The sequence below is a fragment of the Pyrus communis genome, chromosome 2 (assembly GCF_041283825.1).
Source record: "Pyrus communis isolate YQ-2024b chromosome 2, ASM4128382v1, whole genome shotgun sequence".
In the NCBI taxonomy this organism is placed as follows: domain Eukaryota; kingdom Viridiplantae; phylum Streptophyta; class Magnoliopsida; order Rosales; family Rosaceae; genus Pyrus; species Pyrus communis.
This window is the reverse complement of record NC_142566.1, coordinates 3,372,349-3,389,264: the sequence shown is the minus strand read 5'-3', so window position 1 is coordinate 3,389,264 and position 16,916 is coordinate 3,372,349. Positions and strand designations below refer to the sequence as shown.

The window sequence follows — 16,916 nt, the reverse complement described above, 5'->3', positions numbered from 1 at the left end:
TCCGAGCAATTATCAGAGCATCTGAAACTTTGTTTTATGTGAAAATCTCGAGTATATTCATATATTGGGGTATGTTTAATAAGCATGTGTTGTAGATCCAAAAATTTCAATAAACCTAATCCAAATTAGATTCGTTAAATTTAAGAATCTTGAGTTGGAGGTAAATTTTTCGTAGATTCATTAAATTTAATAAACCCAAGACGGTAGTAAACTAATATTTTCACAATAAACTTGTGTTGTAGGACATTTCTAAAGAATTGGCTTTTGCATCCTATATGTTTTTAAGAGGGCGAGTCTTAGCGTAACACATAAGTTGCTCCTTTGTGACTGAAAGATCACGAGTTTAAGTCGTGAAAACAGTCTCTTTGCAAAATAAAGATAAGACTGTGTACGATAGACATTCCCTGACCCTCGCAAAGAAGACAGCCTTGTTGGCTTGAGATCACCCTTATCATAAATGTTTTTTTTGAAAGAGTTTATCAAAAAAGTTATTAAGTAGTCCTTTTGCAATTGGGTGTTCTTAAAAGTTAAGACCATTTACTTCCCCAAGATGAATAGATGAGAATGCAAGATGCATAGCAAAGTGAAAAAATTTGATGAAAATGGGGAAAGATGAAGTATGAAAAAACTTGTGTAACTGCAAATTAATGGCTATTTGGTGGGGAGGAGTTGGCGGAGCGCACCATAGATCTTGAATCTCTCAAGATCAAAATGTTAGTGTTTCGAATGTGAACTCTTTTGGCACCACCCCGAATGAACTCACCAAAGGAAAAAGGAGCCGGTGTCAAAGCCATCCCGAATGAACACACCAAAAGAAAAAGGAGCCGGTGTCAAAGCCGTTGAGTGAGTATGGATAAAAAAAGCGTGTGAAAATCACTTCTCTTTTAAATTACTAACAAATCCTTCGAACCAACTTCTGTACAGTCTACGGCAGTTTTCTCGTCAAACTTTAATCAAACAGTTACGAATGGCCTTAATCAAATTTCTGGAACAACAAAATTCTCTTTTATAGAACTAAGAACCATACTCCTTGTGTACTGGTGATACCATGCGATTCTAAGCCTGCCTCGAATGCACTAAGACTCGTATATTACTATACCGTCGAAACAAACTTACTTTCGATTTTCTTCCTTGTCAAATGATTCTGAGGTGGCCAATTACTGGTTTCTCAGTCCGGGTTTGAAACTTTAAACTTTAAAGCATTTCAACAACATACTGTTCATCCTGCCAAAGAGGAGCAATGCAACAATATTAACTGATATCAAGTACAAAAGAGCAAATAGATTCACTGCAATTTTATTTTCCTCGTTAAGAATAAAAAGAACTGACCGAATAAGGGATTGCACGGGGCTCACTTTCTTCTTCCTCTAAGCTATACAAATGGAACATACCTGCCTTTGATCTCAACTCTTTTCAGTTTCCCGGCAGACTGAGGAAGAATCAAGTGCAAGAGAATATTGGATTAACAGTTATAATGTCAGTACTAATGAATGCATGCAAAGGTTCATGATGCTTAAACTTCCAAGGTAGTGAGCGAAATACTTCAAATACATGATTACTATGGAACCGGAAAGTACATGCTGACTTTACCAGTATGCTAGTACATGTCCAGCACAGTCAAAACATTTTTCACGCTTCGTTTGTTGTGGAATAAGCTGTTTAGAACGCCAACTGCGAACGCTTCAGCATGAGCTTTTTCTTCCTGCGTGACAATACAAGCAGTTGGAGGCCAATAAAAATAGTGAAATCCGGAGATATATAGATCATTTGTTGTATACTGCTGACTCCTGTATAGATGTCCGACCTTTTAATTCTTTACTTTATATTCAATTAAATGTTGGACTATAATCTAAAGATCGATGTAACATGAGAATAAGGGATAAAAGCATAAGCAAAACGAAGCTCTGTGATCTGGTAGGAAAGTTAGATCAGATAACTAGGGATTTTGATAAGTTGAAAAAGAGGACCATTCAGATGTCAAATACATATAACAGGATTAAAATGATAATGATTACTGATTTGTTAAAGGCTTGACATAATGACTATGAAACAGAGTACAGAATCTAACCGGTCTACAGCTTCTTTTCCATGCAAAGCTGCGGCCTTCGCAAGTTGATATATTCTGTTGAAATTTTTTCGATCCATGGCCTCTTTATCAAATATGGCATCTGATAAAACAACTGATGATGCTCCCTCAGCAATGTACTCCCCAACTACATCTGTATCAATCAGAAGAACAAAGTATCAGAATAATAAGCCAGGTGTCCTTTCTCAAATCCAATCATTTACTTCCGGAGGATGTTGAACAACACCTGAAATATGAGTAATAATTTCATAACTGGAACTAAATTCAGCTAAATATAATCCTGAAAGATTTCGATCTCTTTAAGTTATAAGTTTTAACTAACGTATACCCAAAAAACAGCTAACATGATGAAAGGCCTTCTTGTCATCTCCTAGGAACGTATGCTTTTCACATAAAAGAAAAAAGCTACCAGCCAGAGTGCTGGAACTACTGAATTTGCATTGATCAGATAGCTTTTAGGACCTTATGTTTCTTTCATATGACATAAGCTAAAGATTTTCCGAGTACTAACAGGACGTGATGGCCGCACTGAAGCTTTCAAAGAAACAGGAGAGTCAAATTACCAACCTATCTTTATGCCTTGAGAAGCAACCATTGAGATGTGAGGAAAAGGCTTTTTAATGGCTGATATATATTGTGTGCCACCTAATGCAGAAACAGGATATACCTGCTCACCAATATAAGACAGTTGATTCCACAAGTCTTATACAGAGCTGAACAAGCATGCATAAGAAATTGAACTTTATGGGGCAGTGCAATACACAATTTGCCATGAAAAGTTCACTACACTCTACAATTCATTTTTCAACTGAAAAGAAACATTTTGTTCACTAAGCTCAGTGAAGCTACTAAAAGATGCTTATAATTAACTTATGACCTCGGATGTTTAATTTGGTTTTGTTTTTTTTATTAAAGTTGTACCAGAATGTTGGTGGACATCTTTTTTGCTGAGTCTTTATACCGTGTTTTATAATGATTATTCACTAATATTTGGTTCTCATATTCCTAGTTTTTGTCTGAGGACTCCAAACCGATAGTCTATGATAAAGATGTCTGTCGTGAAGCAACTTCCATGTGAGAAAGATGAATGCAAAGAATTACCTTGACAATCTTGGCACCAATGTTATATGCAGACAATATCTGCAAGTAGCAAATTGGTTAAGGAAAAGTTGATCAGTCTTTGCAACGTCCATCACAATACCATGATATGTAAAATGCATTTAGATTTTCCGGTATAATTACAAGAGTAAAGATTTTAAAAATTAAAATAGGTCAAACAGGTTCAACTGTAAATCCATGAAGCTTCAGAGATTGAAGCAAGTTACAGTTTTAAGTATAAGAAATGGCTTTACCTCTGTTGGGGTCATAACACCAGGTATGTATAAAACTTCACTATACCGTAAATCATCCACAATATCCTGATGCAAATTTTTTGAGTTATTAAAACTGTTAACTGAAGCAGCCAGCCATTGTGGACTTAAGCAGCCATAGCAGCCAGCCATTGTAGACTTAAGAATTAGGAAATTAGACATGAGTTCCATTGTAATTAATAAAGTAGTTGTAAACAGTAAAGTTAGGTATAGGCAGTAGTGTTTTTATGACTTCTTGTACTGGTTTCATACCTGATCATCATTGCTTGTATTCCTATATAAATCCTCCAATTGGGAGATGAATACATCAAGAAATTAACTCTATTTTGGCATGGTATCAGAGCCATTCTGATCCAAAAGGAGTTTCTATTCTGATTAACCTACTGGCACTACTGCCATCTACCCCATAAGACCTGCAGAATAGCAGGCCTTCTACTTTCATACGAATCCGATCTCTCTTTGGCCATATCTGCCAACATCACTACCCATATTGAGCTTGTTAACCATATATATTCCGCTGCATCTCTACCTAAATACTACCCCATACCCTATAAACCATACCCGTTGGAATCACCCAACAAACCCGTGCCATTGCCTCTTCCTCCTTGCATTTTGTTCCTGCATCTCTCTCAGTGAGACTGACTCTCTATTGTTTCAATAAAGAGAATTCGTTGCAGTAGTAATGGGTGACTCCAAGACCACTGTTTCAGCCGCTGTTACACAAAATGATATGTCTCTGCATATCACCCCAGACAAGTTGGATGGGTCCAACTATTCCTCGTGGTCCCAAAGTGTCCGCATCTACATCACTGGCAGAGGCAAATGGTCTTATGTCAGTGGAAAAAAGAAGGCACCAGCAGAAGCCGATGCATCGTATGCTATATGGGAGGAAGAGAATGCCATGGTTCAATCTTGGCTTCTCAACTCCATGACTAGAGATTTGCGGGCCATTTTTCTCCGACTCTCTACTGCAAAAGATGTTTGGGATGCTGTTACCCAAACTTACTCAATTGAAAAAGATGCATCAAAATTATATGAACTTCGCCGTCAAGCACTGGCGACTCGCCAGAATGGTGAGCCTTTATCTGCATATTATGGTAAACTCCAGCAAACATGGCAAGAAATAGATTTCTTACGTCCTGGAAAATTGAAATGTGCTGATGATGTTGCTGCTCGAGAGATAGAAATTTCAGAAGAAAGATTGTATGATTTTCTGGCTGGCCTTGATCCTCATTTAGATCATGTTCGCAGTCAAGTTTTGACTCAAACACCTTTGCCATCTGTTCGTGCTGCTTATGCTCTTGTGAATGCTGAAGCAAGTAGGCAAACCATTATGTTGGTTGGCCCACAAGTGGAAGGATCAGCCATGGTAGCTGCTCCGTCTCGATTTCCCCGTGGAGTCTCGAATTCTCGATCAGGTGGATCTAAAGTTACTGATACAAGGAAGTGTACTTATTGTGACAAGGATAAGCATACTAGAGACACTTGTTTTAAGTTGCATGGATATCCTGATTGGTGGGTTCAAAAGAAGGAAAATCAAAAGAAAAGCATTGTTGGATCACAAGCACACCTGTCTACACCAACGCCTTCCGTGCCTCGAGTAGATCAATCTGCTCACTCAGTTTCTCCTACTACTGCTTCCACTTCCTTAGTCGACGCAGGTAACTTTGGTTTTGCCTTGAACACCACATTTGGTGCTCCAAATAAACCTTGGATCATTGATTCGGGGGCTTCTGACCATATGACCAATAACTCTTCATGGTTTGCTTCTCACACTACTCCACCTTTAAATACCGTTAAAGTTGCTAATGGTATTTCCACTCCAGTGCTTGGAGCAGGCTCCATCTCATTAACACCATGCCTATCTCTCTCATCTGTTTTACATGTTCCTAATCTTTCTCACAATTTGCTTTCTATTGGTAAACTCACAAATCAACTAAACTGTCTTGCCATCTTTTCTCCTACTCATTGTTGGTTTCAGGATATTCGAACGAAAGCGTTGATTGGTCATGGTAGAGAGAGGGGAGGTCTATACTACTTGGACTTACCACCAGATTGTGAGAAGACAAGTTACAGTTGTCAAGTGGAAGCTAAACAATTTGAAGCTTCTGAAAAAATTTGGTTATGGCACAAAAGATTGGGACATCCTTCCTTTCAGTACCTGCAATATCTATTCCCTTCTTTATTTTCTAAAGTCAAGGTTTCTAATTTCCATTGTGAAACTTGCATCTTTTCTAAAAATCATCGTGTCTCATTTCCTTTAAGCTCCAATAAAAGTGATGTTCCTTTCTCTCTTATTCATTCTGATGTTTGGGGACCATTTCATATTCCTACTCATACTGGTGCTAAATACTTTGTCTCTTTCATTGATGACTGCACTCGAGTTTCTTGGGTATACTTACTAAAAAATAAGAGTGAGGTTATGTCTGTTTTTCCAATATTTCATCAAATGATTCAAACCCAATTTAATGCTAAAATTCAAGTTGTTCGATCTGACAATGGGAAAGAGTATTTGAATTATGGACTTGGAACATTTTTTCAACAAGAAGGTATCATTCATCAAACATCTTGTCCACATACTCCTCAACAGAACGGTATAGCAGAACGTAAAAATCGTCACCTCTTGGATGTGGCTAGATCTTTATGTTTTGCTATGCATGTTCCTAAACGTTTTTGGGGTGATGCCATTCACACAGCTGTTTTTCTTATCAATCGCATGCCATCACGTGTTCTCCAATTTCAAACACCTATCCAAACCCTTTCCCAGTATCATTCTCTTCCTTCACTCCTTCATATTCCTCCAAAAGTGTTTGGTTGTGTCTGCTATGTTCATGTCCACATGCAAAATCGTGATAAGTTGGATCCTCGAGCCATCAAATGTATGTTTATTGGCTATTCTGCTACTCAGAAAGGGTATCGATGTTACTATCCTCCCAATGGGAAATTTTTTGTCTCTATGGATGTTACCTTTCAGGAACAAGAGGCTTATTTTTCAGACGGAGATTCGGTCACTTCTCTTCAGGGGGAGATGGGGAGTAAGGAGGAAGAGCAGTGGCCACTTGACATTGGTGGTATGCATTTTTCGGATGAACACTTGTCTGATGCCGGTGATGGTCCAAATTTGCCTAATGATGAGGCAAAGAGTGGAAAAATATTGAAGGTATATGAGAGGACAAGAAAAAGGGGAGATAAAGGAAAAGAAAAAGAAAAAGTGGCTGATGAGATAGACCACCCACATATAGATCCCCTCATTGACCAACTCTCTGACCAATCAGCTGCTACTCATACGAATTATCCTGAGGTAACCACTCATTCTCCTTCTCTTCAGCCTACTATATTTGATGAGTCCAATCATGAGATTTCATTAAGTGCTGATCCAAATGAACCACATCATGAGTCTGGTTCTCGTTATCCTATTCGAGAAAATCGAGGGATACCCCCTGTTCGTTATGGTTATTCTTCCACAAAGGGTATTCAATATCCTATATCTAATTTTGTTTCATCTCATCGCTTGTCAGACTCTTATATAGCTTTTGCAAACCAATTGTCATCAGTCTCAATTCCTAATAAGTTACAGGATGCTCTTAAAAATCCAAAATGGAAAAAAGCTATGATTGAAGAGATGGAAGCTCTTCGAAAAAACTCCACTTGGGAACTGGTTAAACTTCCTGAAGGCAAGAAATCTGTTGGGTGTAGATGGGTGTTCACAGTAAAGCATAAAGCTGATGGTTCAGTGGAGAGGTACAAGGCCAGATTGGTAGCCAAAGGTTATACTCAAACCTATGGCATTGATTATCAAGAGACATTTGCGCCAGTAGCAAAGATCAACACTATTAGGGTTCTTATGTCATTGGCAGCAAATCTGGGGTGGCCTCTACGACAGTTTGATGTGAAAAACGCATTTCTACATGGAGACTTGGATGAAGAGGTATACATGGATCTTCCTCCTGGATTCACTACCACTTGTGATATTGGCAAAGTATGCAGGTTGAGAAAGTCCTTGTATGGATTGAAGCAATCACCAAGGGCATGGTTTGGCAGGTTCACTCAATCCATGAGAAGTTATGGGTTCAAGCAAACTCAGGCTGACCATACCTTATTTCTTAAGCATGATAAAGGTAAACTTACAGCCTTAATTGTTTATGTGGATGATATGGTGGTTACAGGTAATGACGTCGAGGGAATTCAAAAACTTCAAATGTATCTAGCCAAGGAATTTGAAATGAAGGACTTGGGTACTTTGAAATATTTCTTGGGTATTGAAGTTGCAAGATCAAAGCATGGCATTTTTCTTTCTCAAAAGAAATATGTTATAGACTTATTAACTGAGACTGGGATGTTAGCTTGTAAACCTGCAGACACACCAATTGAGCAAAATCATAGATTAGGAGACTATCCTGATCAAGTTTCGGCTAACAAGGAAAGATACCAAAGATTAGTTGGGAGGTTGATTTATTTGTCTCATACACGACCTGACATAGCCTATGCTGTAAGTGTGGTGAGTCAATTTATGCATAGGCCAAGTGAAGCCCACATGGATGCTGTACAACGCATTCTCAGGTATTTGAAGTCTGCTCCTGGAAAAGGCTTGATGTTTTCCAATCATGGACATCAAGAAGTTGAAGGATACACTGATGCAGATTGGGCTGGGTCAGTAACTGATCGCAGATCGACTTCTGGATACTTTACATTTGTTGGAGGAAATCTAGTTACTTGGCGCAGTAAGAAGCAACATGTAGTGGCTAGATCCAGTGCTGAAGCTGAATTTAGAGGTATGGCACACGGCGTGCAAGAATTGTTATGGCTCAATATGTTGTTGAGAGAATTGGGTTTCAATTCTACAAAGCCATCAAATCTTTATTGTGATAACAAAGCCGCCATTAGCATTGCTCATAATCCAGTTCAACATGATCGTACTAAACATGTTGAAGTGGATAGGCACTTTATTAAGGAAAGGTTGGTTGATGGTAGCATTAACTTGCCTTATGTGAAGAGTGATGACCAGCTAGCAGATATGTTAACAAAGGCAGTGTCAAGTAGGATTTTCCATCTTGCACTCAGCAAGTTGGGCATTCGAGATATTTATGCACCAACTTGAGGGGGAGTGTTAACTGAAGCAGCCAGCCATTGTGGACTTAAGCAGCCATAGCAGCCAGCCATTGTAGACTTAAGAATTAGGAAATTAGACATGAGTTCCATTGTAATTAATAAAGTAGTTGTAAACAGTAAAGTTAGGTATAGGCAGTAGTGTTTTTATGACTTCTTGTACTGGTTTCATACCTGATCATCATTGCTTGTATTCCTATATAAATCCTCCAATTGGGAGATGAATACATCAAGAAATTAACTCTATTTTGGCAAAAACCAATATGAGATAGATATTTGAAGACATGAACATGGAATATAACTGATAATAAATGGAAATAGTTACAAGTTATACGATGGTAAGGAAAGCAGAGTGATTGGAGAAGAACAGAGAAAAGTGAAGGAGGCTTTTCTTGGCCAAGTATATCAGTATATGTATGCTATGCCAAAAGGAATGGACATGTCTACAAAGATAAGTTGGTAGTCTCGCACAACAATAAGTTACTCCTATGTACATCTGTGAGACAACGTCCTATAAGCCCTTGCAAGGCTTGTTAAGAATCCAATGTGGAACATTTATTTCCAAGAACTTAGTAGATAAGCTCTAATGTGAAGATAAAAGGTTCTTCATTGTTATGGGTCCGGTTACCCTCATTCCAAATTAGAAGTTAGATTAGATGAAGATAAGGCAAGTTGAGAGATACACTTGGTGGTTAATACCTATGAAGTTCAATATTAAGTAAAGAAAAAGCGTACAGAAACTTCTAAATGCTTACCTTCACCATAGCAGGACTCATAAGAAAGTTAGCTCCAGCTAGCATTGCCCTTTTGGCATCATCAACATTGAGTACAGTTCCTACCTGCAGGCCCCTTGGCAACTTCAGAGAAACTAATTTATGATGGTTCCAATTACAGTTTCTATTATGGGATACAATTTGATATTGTCATTTCTAGAAAAATACAGAATTTGCATTTCGAATGCTTAGCAGAAGATGTGACTGGAATTTAGAAAGAGAAGCTATCAAGGGTTAAAATCCAAATTTCCCATCTAGAGCATATATGCTACACAAGTCACATTTCAGATTACATCCAAGAAAAGGATAATGTATGACTCAGACTCACCCACATGAACCAATATTTGTGTTAGATGATGCGGACAAGGGAATAAGTGCGTAATTTTGTTTTTAAAGTTTTGGTGATCTATTGTGTCAAACACCATGACATAGAGTGCACAAGCAATTGAAAATGAAATGTCAAGATATCGAGGAGGAAGAAGATGATTACCCCCAGGAATCTTGTAGGATGGTCAAGTACTAGCTGCTGTAGAACCTGTGCAGGAAGGGTGAAAAAAAAAAGGCATGAGCACCAGAGCTAAGCAACCATTTTAATGAGGAAAAAAGAAAGTTCAAAACTTTAAACAACCTCAAAGACACCTGGGGTCGACATCACAATCTCCAGCTGCATATGAAAAGATAATAAACTATCAGCAACCCATCATTGGTGGTTATATAAAAAAAAAAATAACTATACTGTAGTCTTATAAACAATGCAAACATGCAGCAGATATTTTTCGTACAAGGGTGTTGCGCTCCCTTGGTGCTTTTTCGGTAAATGTCATGCTTAATGTCAAGTGAGCAAAAGAAAGAGAAGAGGGGGTTGATAGAAAATGCTTTGTCTCCCTAGCATAAGAAAACAACCATTATCTAACAAAAGCATATTTATGCAGAATAAGAAAACTATCGTTATTACTATATGAGAGACGTAACACTGGTGAAAAAAGGGGAATACGACAGGTATTTCTTCCGACCATATGAAGTTGGCAATAGTTCCCTAAATGCAAGGTACTTGAAGGATTGTAAAGAATTTAAAAAAACCACGACCAGGGAGCTTTAACCACCTGATACAAGTACTTGGCAGATATTCCACTGTGAGCTAGTAATATCTTTCAGACATTTGAAACTGATGCAACTGATTCGATTACTACACAAATATGAGAATATTATATCTCTAACTCATAGACTAAAACATTAAGTCAGCTATTTTTGAATTTTAACGTTTCTTAAAAGCTTGAGTTTTTCCCTAACATATTTAGGAGAAGATCTTGGACGGAAACCAGTTTCAACTTCATCTAAGAAATTTAAGGCAAAAATAGAAAAGTTACGAACAGAGAACTCACAACTGAAATGCCACCACGAAATGCAGCAGTAGCAGCTTCAAATGCCAGTTCTGCACTACACAAGGCGAAAAACAAAGAGTAAGTCTGAAAATCTGTTATAAAATTCACTCCTTTTCGACTAGAGAAAAAGTACACCAAAAGAAGTCAAATCGAATACTATTATCCCTTTAGATAAATAAGAAATATCATTCACAATGCAGAACAAGCAGGAAAGGTTGCATAGTAAATCCAGTAGCAGCTTTCCGTGCGCAAGAAGCATAACAGAAACTCAAAAACAAGCGAATCACAAGCTAAAACGTCAGCTGCGCACCCCTAAACCTCACAAATATTTGACTCTTGCTACTATATAATACACATTAAAAAGAGCCGCCCCCATTTGTTTCTTAGTCTTTCCAGTGCAAAGAAGTCATATGCTGCAGTTTCGGAGGAAGGTTGCCTTGTTTGGATTGCCGAAAATTTATAATCCGATTAGATTTGCTAGTGTTTGAATTTCCGGAAAATGGTATTTCTAAATCACTCCTGACTTTAAAAATCCCATATGAGACCCAATTGAGCATGCATAAAACTACATAGCAACACAGGCTGCGCTGTGATCGAAATTATTAACTTCTCTGGGGAAACTAGGGAGAATATCCCGTCAAAACCGTAACAGAAGCCTTCGTTATTTCGATCTTTATGCAAAATCTTACTTGTTTGGAGTTTATGCCGTAATTTGAAACTAGTTGTAGAGATATTTTGAACGTTATTATCTTGTTTATGAGGAGAGTGAGTCACCTGTTGGCGCGAAGGCAGGCGATGACACCAGAATTCTCAATCTCCGCCAAGGTTTTGTCAATAGAAATTGCACGAGACAAGCAACGAAGGCCGAGGCGGTGGGGTCGCCGCCACTGAGGTGGTGGTGGTAACGGTGGTGGTGGGATTTGAAGGCCAGGAGAAAACAAAGGCCGTATGATGTTTACACTCGCACTCGTGCTCGCCATATCCGCTGCTCCCTTCAACTGTGAAAACACACGAGTAGATAACTTTGGGCGGGACGTATTAATTAATAAAAGATAATACTTGTGTTCCCTGGTGGTAACATGATTAATGAATGTTTATTTAAACAGAAACTAGCATTTGCCTACACACTTTATATGTATGAACACATTTGTTTAGAAAATGAGGAGAGAGGGAGAGAGTGAGAACGTGGGGAAGTAGTGGGAGGTTTTTTTTTCTTTTTAAAATTTTTAATATTAAAGGTATTTTAACATCAGTTGTAAGTGATGCTTCAATAAAAAACAGTAAAATTTGAACCTGTAAAATTACATTATTGCCCATTATTTTTTTTGTGTGATAAAAGATTAAGTAGTATTTTCACCATCTTTTGGTTGGCAAAAAAAGGTTTTATTAATTAATAGAGATTAACACATTTATTTATTTTTATAATTTTATATTCCGTTAATTAACACATTTATTTTTTTTACTTTTGAATTTTTTTTATAGGATAAATTACACAAAACTATCTTAATTATGAATCCACGACAATCTCATCTTTTAAATATTGCAATATCATACATCGTCTTATGAATTTATTTCAATGTCAGACTTCTATTAAATTTTCTATTAAATTTGACATTTAAATGATGAAATGGTAAGTGCGGGACTCACATCCTCACCTATTCAAATTAAAAAATTAATTAATATTAATTAAATCACCTTCACTCCCCCCCCCCCCCCCCCCCCAAAAAAAAAATCCTTCCGTCCCCCCTCCACCTCTCTCATTCCTTCACAACCAAAAACACAGATCCTACCCACGCCAACATTCCCCCACCCTCCCCGACCACCCATCCCACTCCCCCATTCTTCTCCTCTTTTCCCAAAAACCAAAAAAACCCATAATTTTTTTTTTTTTTTTTTTTTTTTTTTGCAGGTAATTGATTCACCCTCTTTAATCTCCAGATTTCGCCATCAATGGCTTAACTGGCCGATTCCACCGTCCTTCCTCACCCTCCCCCCCTCCACTGCACCTCAACGTCACCCCCTCCACCCATTTCGTACGATTCTCCTTTGACCTCCTGACCCTCATCTTTGTCTCTTGTCCCCGCGTGTCACACCCTGATCCTGACATACGACCAAGATCGACACGTGACGTCACTACATTCTTGTTTATCTATCATGTCTCGCCTCTAAGACAAGACCAAAGCACAACCAATGATTTAACCACACATTCATTTTCTTTTATTTCATGGTTGCATCTAACCTTAGGGTTAGATTGCCTACATACCCTGAGAAGGGATCAAGCCATTCGTAGTTCAACATTCACTAAACTCAGACATTTATCCCAGTGCGTTTTAACAGGAAGGCATAGTATTCCTCAATCAATTATTGGGACTTGACAAGCATGAATTACTAGATAGTGGGCTACATAACAAACCCAAATGGCAATCAAGATTTCAATTTCATCCATCATATAAATCACTATGTTTCAACATAATACCGCAATTTATAGCATGCAACATCTCAAAAAAAACAACCAATGAAGCACAATATTATTCTCTAGCCACATTGGTCAACGAATCTGATAATAGTAATAAAAGTCATATCCAACATCATTCCACAATCACTCCAATTAATCAATCCCAAGAATCAAAGATGCACGATATTAACATTTAACTACGTTAATCAATCAATAAGATCACATATCAATTCACAAAATTTAATAAAGGAAATCTACATAATTCCCTACCTGATTCCAAGTAATAACATGATAAATCTAATTTATAAACACAATGTCTACTGTGAGCAATTCCTATTCACTCGAATCTAGGGCTGGTGTTACACCCGCCCCTGCGTATAAAAGTAATTCTGTAATTCTCCCCAAAAAATTTATAGAATTTTCAATTTAGTCCTTATTCCTTCACCCAATTAGGATCTGGAAAAGAGATTTGTTGTCATCCTCAAACTGCCACGTGGCAGCACCCCAACTCACCTCTCTTTTCTCTTTCTGTCCCCTACTCGTGACTTCTTCTTTTTCTTTTCCTTTTTCTCTTTTTGTCTTTGCACTCTTTCTTCTCTCTTTCTCGAAAACTCTCATTTTTCTCTCTTCTCTCTTACACTGTGACCACGCACACACCCATAGTTGCACCTACTCGAGGAAATCATCACCATCATCGCCATCAAAACCTCGTCTTTCTCTCCCTTTCTCTCGTTGCAGTGAGGACAAAGGAACCCGAGAACTCTCCTACAAGTTTCCTTTATTTTTCCGGTTGGGTAAGCCTCAATTCTCTCTTTATCCGTATTAGATTGTTGTCTGGATGGGATTCTCTCTCTATTCGTATTAGATTGTTGTCTGGATGGGATTTACTAAGTTGTATCTCGTTATTTCCAAGGTTTTAGAGAAAGATCGGCTCGGGTGAAGGCACACCCATCTCCGGTGAGCCCGTTGTTGTCGAGGGGATTTCCGACCACCACCGGCCGTTTCACGGCGAATTAAAGGTATAAAAACACTCATCTCACCTTGTGCTTCCTTTTGGTACCTAGATCGGGGTTTAGAGTACACGTTTGCAGTTGACCGGAGCTGCAGAAGCTCCGACGTTCTCCTCCGGTTCACACCAGGCCCTTCAGGCCGTTTCCAAAACCCACGGGCCTTAAGCCCGTTTTGTTTCAGCCCAAAACCTTAACCCATTTCCTTTTTCATTTTATTTTAAAAACCTTAAAACCCAAAGGCCTTAGGGCTATATCAGTAAACCCAAAACCCTTTCTAAGTAGGCCCTCGGGTCGTGTGGGTCTGGGCCGAGCCCAGAGAGTTACTAACCCATTTCCAATACCCAAACCCTAGGGCCTAAACCGGACCTAATACCCAAACCCTAAATTGGGTTGACCCGGGTTGACTCTGACGGGTTGACTCATGACCCGCTGACTTTGACCGTTGACTCGGTCAATGGTCACCGTTGACTCGATCAATGGTCAGCGTTGACCTTAACTTTGACCCGTCAACGTTGACTTTGATCTGTCAACGGTCAACATTGACTTGATCGTTGACTTTGACCTTCAGGTTGACTTTTTGGGTTTTTTTGCGGGACTTCTTCTAGGCTAATTTCGACATTCTGGACCCGTTTTTGAAGTCTGTTTTCCCAAATTCAATCGTTTGAGTAGAGTTTGATTGAAGGCATCCTTTGTGTGAGTAGGTGCAAGTAATAGTAGTGATTCCGTTATTCCTTTTTGGTTCGGCTTTGCACCAACAGTGTACGGTGAGTGGACCCCTTCTAAAAATGAATATTTTGATAGTAGAAATGCATACATGAAAAGCATGCTTTGATGACTATGTTTTATGAAACGTTTTATGAGATAACATGCTTACTGAGGCTGGTTTGAATTATTACTATTTTTCCTATAACCTGTGTTCTTATAGAATATCCGATGGATGATGATATGATATTTAGAATATGTTTAGAACACCTCTTTATAGTATAGATGATGGATGACTTTATACTATGAAGTTGCTTTTCAATATGTATGTTCACTGGTTTTGTACTTACCTAGTGGTCCCTTCCTCTACGGGACGTAGGGATAGAGCCTATCCATCCAGGGCGACGATTTGGTGTTGGCATAGGGCCTGAAGTGTGTTACCTCTGGCTATTTAGCACATGGACGGGGAGTCGGCGTGGGGCCTAAAGTGTATTTTCCTCTGACTGTTTGCTCAGAGACGGGGAGCCGGCATGAGGCCTGGGGTGTTATCGAACATTCACTAGTGATTATTATATATACAAGTTATGATTTGAGACATTGCACGACATGCTAGGTTTCGGAAAACCTATGTTTATCATTATATATGTGTTTCATAAAACTTGGGGGTTAGTACGTTAATAACTGTTTTGTTATATATATATATCAACTTGGTCCACTCATGTTTGTTTTGCGCCCCCTTCAGGACCTATGAACAAGGAATTTGATATGAGCTACGAGGCATTTCCCTACCAGTGATTTTGTGCTATATTCTCTCTGCTTCAACATATTGTAATAGCACTTCTCTATCTTAATTTATGCTTGTACTCTGTAATAGACCTATGCTCTGGACATGTCATGTATTTTCCTAATTTTAATACTTGGTAGTTGAACTTTTATTTTGTGTAATTAGCACCTATTGCATGTTTTAGTTTATTTCTCAGCATTTGTGTACTTTAATTGGCTTCATCACCCTTCGGGTGTCGGCCAACACGTGACCATCTTGATGTCCCTAAGACATCAAGGTTGGGGCATGTCAGCTGGACTAACCTTATGGAAATGAGCAAGAGTAGGGATTCCGAACCACTTAACTGAATTTAACTAAAATATGGTCGCTTATCGAAATGTACCAAGTACAACTAATCCTCATCACTCCTAAAATGGGTATGGTCCCCCATTACAGATATACCAAGTAGAAACATAGGAATAATTTAATCGTGGAGGCAATGATCACCCATCGCGGATATACCAAGCATGATCACCCCTGAAATACATATGGTCCCCTATCACGAATATACCAAGCAGGAATAATTATAACAATCGACAACCGTTAGAGCGTTTTCACAGAAATGATGAAAATCATATGTGAAGTAGCCTGAAAACGCCTTAATTCGGCAAAAACCCTAGAAATGGTGAGCTTCGATTCGTCAAATTTGCAACTCTGCCACGCCCATACTTGTTTGGGGTTTGCTCATGGGTTCAAGGGAAGCATTTTGGTGGTGGTAGTCATCGAAATACCTTTCATAAACGGCGGATCGCCGCCGTGCACCCTACAAAGCCCTTGGCTTCAATTCTCATGAAATAGGACCAATTTGTATCAGATTTTTTATTAAAATGGAAGAGGGAAGGCTATGGAGTTGTCCCCAGGTGTTTTTTCACTGTGAATCACAGGAGAAACGCCGATGTTGGCATCAGAATCTATAGTTGCAGTCGGGTCGGGTCACTCAGGAAACGGGTCGAGGAGTTTTTATTTTTTATTTTTATTTTTTATCAAACGATAGATTTTGTTAGACTAGATATTAGATTAGTCACAAACAAAGTTTAAACCTACGCCGTCATATAAAAACTCAATACATTTTCACCACTATGATAAAATGTCACTTGCATAGTCATCTTTGATGATGTTGTGGTTTTGGTCTTATTATTGCGACGGCATTGAAGGCATGGAAGACTATTGCAAATGTTAGTTTTTGTTAAATTTCAAGCATGTATTAGG

At 38.6% G+C, this 16,916-nt stretch overlaps 1 protein-coding gene across 1 annotated transcript; it reads right to left on the bottom strand.

Annotated features, from left to right (window-relative positions):
* Positions 1-867: 867 nt before the first annotated feature.
* LOC137749052 (uncharacterized) lies at positions 868-11,781 on the bottom strand. The gene is made up of 12 exons (XM_088681557.1): positions 11,492-11,781; positions 10,718-10,772; positions 9,964-9,999; positions 9,826-9,870; positions 9,318-9,401; positions 3,439-3,504; positions 3,188-3,226; positions 2,654-2,753; positions 2,069-2,219; positions 1,591-1,702; positions 1,330-1,429; positions 868-1,224 (listed from the first exon to the last, which is right to left on the bottom strand). Exons 1-10 carry the CDS (start codon positions 11,695-11,697, stop codon positions 1,660-1,662), a joined length of 825 nt encoding a protein of 274 aa, XP_088537683.1. The 5' UTR covers positions 11,698-11,781; the 3' UTR covers positions 868-1,224; positions 1,330-1,429; positions 1,591-1,659.
* Positions 11,782-16,916: the final 5,135 nt, after the last annotated feature.